Source organism: Danio rerio, chromosome 16 (assembly GCF_049306965.1).
Source record: "Danio rerio strain Tuebingen ecotype United States chromosome 16, GRCz12tu, whole genome shotgun sequence".
Taxonomy (NCBI): Eukaryota; Metazoa; Chordata; class Actinopteri; order Cypriniformes; family Danionidae; genus Danio; species Danio rerio.
In genome coordinates this window covers 52,877,501-52,887,871 of record NC_133191.1, presented here as the reverse complement: position 1 = coordinate 52,887,871, position 10,371 = coordinate 52,877,501, and the positions used below count along the sequence as shown (strand labels likewise).

The 10,371-nt window shown below is 33.5% G+C and overlaps 1 protein-coding gene across 1 annotated transcript in view; it reads left to right on the top strand.

The window, feature by feature from the left end:
- Positions 1-4,246: 4,246 nt before the first annotated feature.
- eif3ha (eukaryotic translation initiation factor 3, subunit H, a) overlaps positions 4,247-10,371 on the top strand; it is a 121,971-nt gene continuing 115,846 nt past the window's right edge. The window contains 1 exon segment of the mRNA NM_001003763.2: positions 4,247-4,397. Within this exon segment, the coding sequence (NP_001003763.1) occupies positions 4,317-4,397 (81 nt within the window). The 5' untranslated portion in view covers positions 4,247-4,316.

Sequence of the window (10,371 nt, the reverse complement as noted above, 5' to 3'; positions counted from 1 at the left end):
TCTTGTATTGCTTCCAAATCTGGCCAAGTCTAACAATCCATCTCAATAAAACTTTAAACTTCTTATTTAAAAAAGTCACTTTAACTCTATTTATCAAAATGGTTTAATTCTCTTCCTTACAGTAGTTCTCCATGCATTTACTGCTGAGAACACTGACTTGGACAGATTGTTTTGCATATTAAGTTTAGAATAGTTTTTAGAACTTTTAAAACTTTTGTTCATTTTTTAAATTCTTTTAAAGAAAGTTTATGCTGGAAAATAAGTGTATGGATTCAAGTAGAGCTGGCTTGTTTTTCACAACTTTGAAAACATTCAGCTAAGAAACCAAATCCTAAATATTTGAATTTGTATTACTAATGTACTATTGTATTATTGAATTATTAATTTTTTGATACGGCAAATAAAACTCTTTTCCATCTGGCTCATTTGAAAAAAATCCTTAGCCTTATCCCTTTATCTAAAATTGAATTCATAATGGTCTTCGAAATGTCTTAAAGTCTGGGAAACCTGCAGAAACACTCATGTCAAAAACATTTAGGCCTTAAAATGTCTGAAATTCACCAAAGTATTGTGTTGTGGGTCTTACATAATTATAAACTGGTATTAATTTGTCTTTGTTTAGCTACCAAGTTTATCCAACACACATCAAATCACCAGCAATACAGCTCAAATAAACTTAAATGTACTTCTATATAATTAATATAACTTGTATGCATGTGTGTGTGTGTGTCTGTGTGTGTGTGTGTGTGTGTGTGTGTGTGTGTATATATGTATATATATATATATATATATATATATATATATATATATATATATATATATATATATATATATATATATATAATATTTATTTATTCATATTTAAAGCTATATTCATATCTAATATTATAACAGCCTACGTTTAGTTTTTCAAGAGTTATTTGTTGACGCATTTGAAATATGTGTCCGAGAAAAAATTAACTATAGAATTAGTTTTTGATGGGGGCAACTACATGTTATTTCTGCTGGCCAATTTATAAAATCCTTAGCGTTTAGTCCTGTATAAGTCTGAAACTTCATTTTTCATGCTCCTAAAAAGTCTTTCAGAAACCCTGCACACTGTAAAACCCAGCAGTCAACTTGATCAAATGAAATGAGCGTGGTAAACTCGATTGATTCTACTCATTTGAAAAGAGTTTTGAACTCAGCGTTGAAGATAATGAGTTAATTAAATACCTCATTACTTCAACTTAAATGAAGTTTACAGTACTCATAGTCTATTTTTTTTTTTTAACTCAAATGATTCAAATAGACAAAGAAAAAACTAAACAAAAGTAGAAATGTGAACACAGGACACAATCTCCTATCAGATACAGCTTTATTAGACAAAGTCACGATCGACCTGGGAGCAAATTACCAATTATAGATTTAGTAAAAACCTCTGATTGAAATGTAAAGAAAAATGCATTATGACTAAATATTATGACAACTTGTTCAACTTCTTATATATATATATATATATATATATATATATATATATATATATATATATATATATATATATATATATATATATATATATATATATAACTTGACATTAACTTTTTTTCTCACCACCCACTGGCCATTTTCACAAGACAAAATTTTGTTGTTGGAAACTGTATTTTATATACTTAAATTTGACTTTTGCATGCTAAAAGTACTTGAGTAAGTTATTTTACTTGATTTGGGTCATTAAAATAACTCAATATTAAGATGTAGGTAACGTTAGCCTACCTGCTGTAGTCACCTAAAACCTACAGTAGTTTGGCATAAAACCAAAACAATTCCCATTCAAGTTTTTGAATAACAGTAAGGTCATGTCATGTTAAATATATACCACATATTTAGCTGGTTTTAAACATACAGAATAATGATAAATAGTTAAGTAAGCATTAACATTATGTCTTAGGACATCTTTGATTAACTTTTTATTACCTACATCAAATGTTCACTAATGAAGATACATTTATAACAACCATTTATTTGTTAGACTATTTTATTGTCAAACCATGTTGCATACAAATGCATTCAACAGACTTATATGACAGCGTATTGCTGTAGAAGACAAATAAAACACGAGACAGGTGTTTAGAAAGAGTATAGTTTATTTAGTTTGACCAGCAAACTTATCTAAACAAGACAAACTTTCAGAAAACAGCACGGAAACATGATAATGCGCGCTCATCAATGTAACCCGCGGTTGTCTTCAATTAGTCCTTCTTTGCTCAACTGCTCAGCTGAAAAACAAAGCAAAACATTACAACATCCAGGCATACAGTTAAATCATTACAGTTACCATGGTTTCTATTTTAAACTATAGTAAACTAAAGTTTAAAACTATAGTTTAAAATAGACGATGAGTGGGCCCTCGCTGCTCCCACCCACCATAACCCTCGCAGCGGGGTCCCACTACCGGCCTCCCGTGTTTCCCTGAGGGTCCTCAGGGCTCGTATTGATCCCTGCCTAGGGCTCACGAGCGCAAACCGTACGCAAACTGCAAGGAACTACAGCACAGACGGGCCCTAGTGAAGCTTCACAAAGCGGACTTCGTGAGATTGGCGTGGCTCCACTCGTACCGTCGTATTGAACTCACCTTGGTCAAGTACAAACAGCAACACCGAGCGAACTGATAAGAGTGAGAGAGAACCGACGGGCTTTATAGGAATGCATATGCAAATGCTTACAATGCGACGTCACTGCTGTGAGTCTCGTTGTCATGGTGAGCGCTGAAGAGAGCACATCTCATTGGAGCACACAGGCCCGGGAATTTCCGTCACTGCGAGTTGCGGTCGGCTGCGGACAAAAACATATTAAATATATATTTTTACATTTTTGGTGCTGTGTAATATTCTGGGATGCAGTAGTATATAGAGACAGATGAATATAATTAAAGACAGATGCGGGACATTAGAACAGAAAATGAGCCCGGCTAGGACACACTGCAAACTCCTAGTGGTGGTAAGCTTCTTATTATCAAAGAATGCCATCTAGCGGTCACATAACCTAATAGCATGTTACTTGCTACTACTAACCACCCCCCACGGCCAAAAGGTCCAGCGTTTGTCCTTTCCAGTGGCGCAAAAAGGGGGTATGCAGTATATGCGGCGCATAGGGGCGCCACACATGGGGGGGGGGGCGCCATTGTGCCAAAACTATTTTTAAAATTACATTTATTAAAAGTTTTAAATAATAAAAATAAATAAATATGTTTTGTTAAAAAAATGTATTTTGCATTTTATAAAAATATAACATTGTTATTGTGTAATTCAAAATCATTTAACACAATAACATGCAGTCACACAGCCGAAAGTGTTCATGTAGATGTAACTGTTTAGATTTGTTTTTATTTTTATTAAAATAAACTGTCAAATCATACATAATGTCAAAAGTTATAAGGTTAATCTGAAAATTTGTCTTCATTTATTATTAATTAATTAATTAAATTATTAGTTTGCCAAAATAAGAGGGATCACACAAAATTTGAACCCGCCTGGTCCTTTCAATTATTTTATGTAATGTAATTTAATATTATATAATATATTTATTATATAATTATTACAATATATTTATATTCAATATATATTCCCATCACTTCTGTGTTTATGGGGCTGTTTGCTCACTTCATTTGTTTTATTCTGATCAGATATCCGATCGCTCAAACCACTTCAGAAGGTGATCTGTGATGCATTCCAGATGAAACTGGACAGGTCTAATCTTTTTATAGACAAAATTAATATAAATAAAATAAATTATGACCTGGAGAAAATCTGACCTGCGCCTAAAACACCTGTAGGTAGGCTTTTACAGCCAAAATTCTATTAAAACAGGTTAGAACATGTTCTAACTTTTCAGGCCTGTAGCCAGGGGGTTCGGAAGACCCACCCCTCACTGACAAAGGTCCAGTATTTGTCCCATGCATGAGCTCATTTGTCCTATTTTGACTGCTACGCCTTCATAAATAATGAAAATAATCCGTCATAAAAGGCTTTAACGCAAGGGTGGATTTTAAACCAGCAAATTCTAATCTTAGTCTAGTTATTATCACTTCTTCTCTTCTGCATTTGCCTTTATAAATATTAGTGTTGATAGCTACCTTTGCTGTCTAAACCCCATTTTTTTCTGCCATTTTTCTTTCATACTTTTTTAAATTAATTGATTTGGCTTCACCTTATCCGAATGATTACCAGGACTCTTATTTTGACAAGGACCCTTTTTTACCTTCACACGGAAGTGCTCGCTTCTCTCCGGAATAACTTTCTTACACGTGCTTAGTTCCGATTCCTATCCATCTGAAAATGGCCAGTCGCAAAGAGTCCGCCGCTTCAGGTTCAAACCCGCTGGATTTCCCGGTCAAACAGATCCAGGTCGATGGGCTGGTGAGTAAACTTTGTTACCGAGTGATTATTGTGAAAAACAAAGCGTTGGTTTTTCAGAAAGTCGCGTGTTTGTTCAGCGGTGTGTCGGCATCGTTAGGGGGAGCTCAGCGTTCACCGGTCACCAGGAAACTGAAGTAACATTATTATTATTATTATTATTATTATTATTATTATTATTATTATTATTAACGACGTGTTTTTGTGATGTTGGTTTTGTGGAAATGTATTTTCATGTTACAAACGTTTTGGAAATATTATTTCTCTCAATGTGTACTGGTGTAACATGGCATGTTGAGTTGTACAATGGTAACGTTACCGAAGTTAGTATTGTAGTATACTGTAAAAGTGCTGGATTCTACAAAATTTATTTGTGTTGGGGCAGCTTAAGGAATTAAATATACCTTTTAGTTTTTAAGCGGATTTAACGTAAAACAATTATGTTGCCCCCCTTCAAAAAATTGAGAGTTGTGTTGATTCGGCTCGTTTTAAATAAGTAGTTTGAACAAACAGCAAACGACAAGTTATGGCGGTCTTTTTTGTAAATGTACCATACTGGTAGGTTTTAGTTTTGAGTCATGTTTAGTTCAGCTGAAGATGATTTTACGTTGCTGTGTGTAAGTTACACTTTAAAAAAAGTTGTCTCAACTTTAAAGTTTAGGGCTAAAAACTTTTCATTTATTTACTGCACTTGACTCGATTTGTTGAGTTAACTCAAAAATGTCCTCAAGTTGTTTGCCTAAAGAGTCTACTTTTTTATTTATTTTACAGTATAAAAGGTGGAAGTGGAAATTTATCTTTGGCTTCACCACACAACTACATCAGCGTTCACATTACACACATCACAGAAAAAAACAGCCAACACAAATACATTCAAAGTCATCCCGTATATCACATTAAAACTCAATTTAAAACCCTATACATGCACTTGTGAGTTTAAATATAAATTATTCTAATCCAATAATTTAGTTTTATAGGGTAAAAGGCAAAGTTTTCTTTTTTAAAGTACTTCGTTTTGAGATGCTTAATATTTTTATTTTATGTTATGTTTAACTATCTTAGAACATAATTACTTTTTTCACAAGTATTTTAGATCTTTTGGCTGTTTATTTGCTTGTATTATTATTTTTTTCCTCTGATGCAATGCAGAGTTGTAAGCCATCCTTCGGTTTCACACTTTCCTTCAGAAATCATTTGGTCACACTTTACAATAGGTTTTCATCAATGTGTTTACTAGCATTAACTAAGATAGACATGGGCCGGTATAAGATTCTGATGGTGTGATAACCTTGGATAAAAATATCCCGGTATTGTGATTACCACTCTAAAATATGTTTTGAATGTCAGGGAAAACTTTTTTTTGCCCTTTAAACACAGTATATTTTATTTTAAGAAACATTTAAACTATTTTGGAGCAGTAAACGTGTCAGGCTGAATGATTCAAATAAATAATTGACTTCTGTTACCTTCATTTGTTTCAAAAACACATTTCTTTACCATTCAAATGGCATCTTTGGATATTTTTTTTTTTTGCTGGAGATACTGTTGTCATAAAAACAAAAAGCAAAAAAACGTGAATAAAGAAATCTTACACCTACCTTAGGAACGATATAGTAGAAAATTTTGGCAGTTTTAAAACCTTGACTTTTCCAAACCGCGGTATACCTTGAAAAGGGTTATCGTCCCATGCCTAACTAAGAATATATAATACTTGTACAGCATTTGACAATCCTAATTGAACATTCACTAATGCGTTTTATCGTTAACTTTTATCTAACAACGAACAACTTAATTTGAGTTAACTAGTATGAATAAATAGTGTAATAAATTTATTGTGTATTATTTGTTAATGTTAGCCAAAACAATCACTAGTGGAACCTTGTTTTTAAGTGTGATCAATCTTTCTAGTATAATTTTTCCTTTTTTTTTTGCAACATTGGTGATAAAAATAATATTCTCAAAATTACCACATGCAAGTTTAAAAAAAAAACAACAACTTTTGATCTTACTAAAAGTATTTTTTTTATTGCAAGTGTACCCTTCTTTTATTGGAGTATATATATCTTGATTTTATTTATTTATTTATTTATTTATTTATTTTTAAATGAACATGCCAGCATGATAATACACCTACTTTTTCCAGACACAAACGACTGTAGTTCACTAATTAAAAGTGTTTGGAATTTTTGAATTGTTCACAATATTATGAGTCCAACCAGTCAGGATTCACAAGATTTTCAAGTCCTCAGATTATTGTACAAAGTGCCTAAAAGTGTTGAAATATTATCTTGTATTGCTTTCATAATAATGTATCTTACTGAAGGCATTACATTTAAATATAGGATGAAATGACACATTGAAGGTGTGTGAATTACAATAATTTTCTCATTTTATTTCAATGTTGGGCTTGAAAAAGCATCAAATCTTCTTTTCAATTTTATCAAATATCATCTCCTTTAATATGACGAATAGTTTATGTTAGGGCTGCACAATATTTGAAAAATCTGATGTTGTGATTATTTTATTTTTCTGTGATTTAAATATTGCAATATGAATACAGATTAACAAGATGGTTTGCATAGCTCTGTTCGATGGTTCTCTGGGCAGTCTTAACTGTATTGAGGTACATAAATTGAATAATCATAATGCCAAAAATAATGCTTTTCTTTGCTTTGTACCTTGTCCAAATATCTGGAAATTCTTAATCAAGTAAAAATATTGTTCTGTTTTCACCTTCAGAAGAAATAAGTCAAGATTAATTGCTTTTTCTTAAAACAAGCTAAATTTTCTGCCAATGGGGTAAACAAAGTAATCTTATTTTTTTGCTTTAAAATGTAGATATTTGGACTAAAAAAAACAAGACACAAATTCTAAGTAAGAAAAACAAAAAATTTTTTTGGCCTAAATCAAACTTCTGTATGAATGATTAAATACAATAAATCTTTGTTACACCTTCAAACATCATAATTTGTGTCCAGATGTTCTAGACCAGGGGTGTTCAAACTCGGTCCTGGAGGGCCGGTGTCCTGGAGAGTTTTGCTCCAACCCTAATCAAACACACCTGAACCAGCTAATCAAGCTTACTAGATATACTAGAAACTTCCTGGCAGGTGTGTTGGAGCTAAACTCTGTGGCTGCGTCCGAAACCGCATACTTCCATACTATATAGTACGCTAAAATCAGTATGTGAGCTGAGGAGTATGTCCGAATTCATAGAATTCGAAAAACAGTATGTGAGAAGTACCCGGATGACTTACTACTTCCGGTGAGATTCTGGAGTGCGCATCCCATGCACGCTGCGCTATCCCATGATGCCCCGCGAGCGATTTCATGAATGGGAGTAAAGCGACGCAAATTACGTTGGTACTTCACATGACTGTCAAAATGGCGGATGTAGTATGTCCGAATTCCATTCATACTTTTCATATTCATACTGTATAGAACATACTTTTCTAACGGCCGAGTAGTACGTTTAAATTCAAATGCAGTACCTACTGAGTAGTAGGCGGTTTCGGACGCAGCCTGAGACTGCAGCTCTGCACAAGACTTTTGGCCAGCGGAGAAATTAAAATGGTTGTGCCGAACTGAGTCTGGTTTCTCTCAAGGTTTTTTTTTTTCTTCACTCCTATTGGTGAAGTTTTTTTCCCTCTCCGCTGTCGCCACTGGCTTGCATGGTTCAGGATCGGTAGAGCATTTATGTGAAGCTGCTTTGACACAATCGACATTGTAAGACGCTATACAAATAAAGCTGAATTGAATTGAATAAACTCAGGACACCGGCCCTCCAGGACTAAGTTTGGACAGCCCTGATCTAGACTGTATTGAAATGCTCATTCACAGGTCTTGAAAACGCACGCAAATGATAAACCTTCACTCTATTATGGTTAAACTTTGCAGTGACTCTATAAGTCACGTGTTCAGACTTGACATTGCATGTATTGCAATGAAACTACTGCAATATAGATGCTAAAACGATATACTGTGCAGCCCTAGTATAGGCCTGTCACAATATTTATTTTTTGTTGTAGGATACATTGCACCAAAATATATTGCGATAAGCCCATTTTTTGCCACTCATTATATAATGCCAGAATGACAATATAATATCATCACAATGACAGTACACTCTTCCAAACAACACATCATATTTTATTCTTAAGAATATTTAGTTTGATAAGTCATTTTAACACTTTAATAATTAGGCGTTGGAACCAAAATGTGAAAACGTATATCCTAAATAAAAATTGTTAATAAAAAAGTTCAAGATAAAAAGAGAGGCTGCGATAAATCTGCTAGCAGATGTTTTCAGTTGTCAAACACCCACATGAAAATATATTATAGTAATTTACAGTAAATACTGTAGTGTTTTTTTAACAATTCTGATGACACCTCTAATAGTGATAGAGATCAGCTAAAATGTTGCAAGAATTGTTTTTATGTATGGGTGATATTTAATGCAAATGCATCATCAAAAATGATTGAGGTCATGTTCATGTGTTGTGCGATAAATCGATATATTAATCACTGTGACAGGCCTACCCTAGTATGTTTATGTAAATATGTAATTAAATATTTAAAATTGCACATGGAAAGTGCTGACTTTGGAAAAGCTGTATGCTTTATACAGAACCCTGGATTCAGTATTTAAGGCTAAAACTATGACCATCCATCACTGACTTTAACACTGATATTATGCATGCATTAGTCTAGGCTGCGAAACTGATTGCGATTATTTTATTTTTCAACGTTTAATATTGCGATATAAATACAGTTTCACAAGATACTCGAATAACACTATTTGACGGTTTTAACAATAATCAGGTATGGATATTGAATAATCACAATGCACTAAAATGCTTTTTTTTGCTTTGTCTTCTTTCTACTCCAAAAATACATAAAAAAAATCTTAGATTAAGTAAAGATATTGTTATGTTTCAAAATTCAGATGAACTAAGGCAAAATCAAGAATTTTTCCCTAAAACAAGCAAAATTATCTGCCAGTGGGGTGAGGAAAATAATTTTGTTTCGCTATATTTGTTCTAGAATCAGACATAAATCATTGTATAAATTCTGTACAAATACAGTGATTAAATGCAATTAGCTTCCGGTCAACTAGAATTCAGACACATGCAACTATTGCAGATGCGCACATCGTGATATTGATGATGAAATGATATATTGTGCAGCTCTAATGTAGTTTGGTTAGTCTCAGATTGCCAGTCTCCACTAATTGTTTAATTTGTTGTATGATTATGATCAGCTCTAGTGCAGCCGTTGTAGGACTTCAGAGTTGTAATGTAAGCTTTTAAAAGCTGCAGAACTTGCTAAAACCAACATGTATCAGAATTACTGTTGGTTTCTTCAAGTCTTAAACTCTTTCACCATGTAAGAGTTTCTTTAATGCACTTTCACGGCTTGTTTCATGTCTTTAGTTGCAGTGGCTGTTTTCTCATTTATTTCTGTGCGTCTGCTCCTGCTGGCCTCATTTTCACTTGGCTTTAGATGCTGTGCGCTGTTTTTCTGGAATTGTTATTTTTTTTTAAGTCATTCTGTGCTTTTAGCTTGTGCTGTTTTTATACGGACCAATGATTTCCTTTAGATAAAGGCTGAAGTTTGGACTAAACTCTCCAATTATCGTCCCAGTAAAGCATGGGGACGGACTGTGGTTAATCTCCTGCAGCAGGACTGAAGTGTTTGTTTAATTAAAGAGCTTGTCTGTGTTTGTGGTTGATGCAGGGCTGATGTGGAAGTATGGTGCATTATTTATCACCGCCAAAAGAGGGCGAAGTCGTCTCAAGAAGAAAGAATTTCTTTCATTATCTGGCTGCATTTCGGACATGGATTGACCTTGATAGGACAGTCACTTACATCTTTCCAATAAGCATTTATTTTGGTCTGGCCTAAATTTGTCAAAATATGTCATCATTTCTAGTGTTTTAGTGAAGGAAGATATTGGGCAGACAGGGCAGAGCTGTTC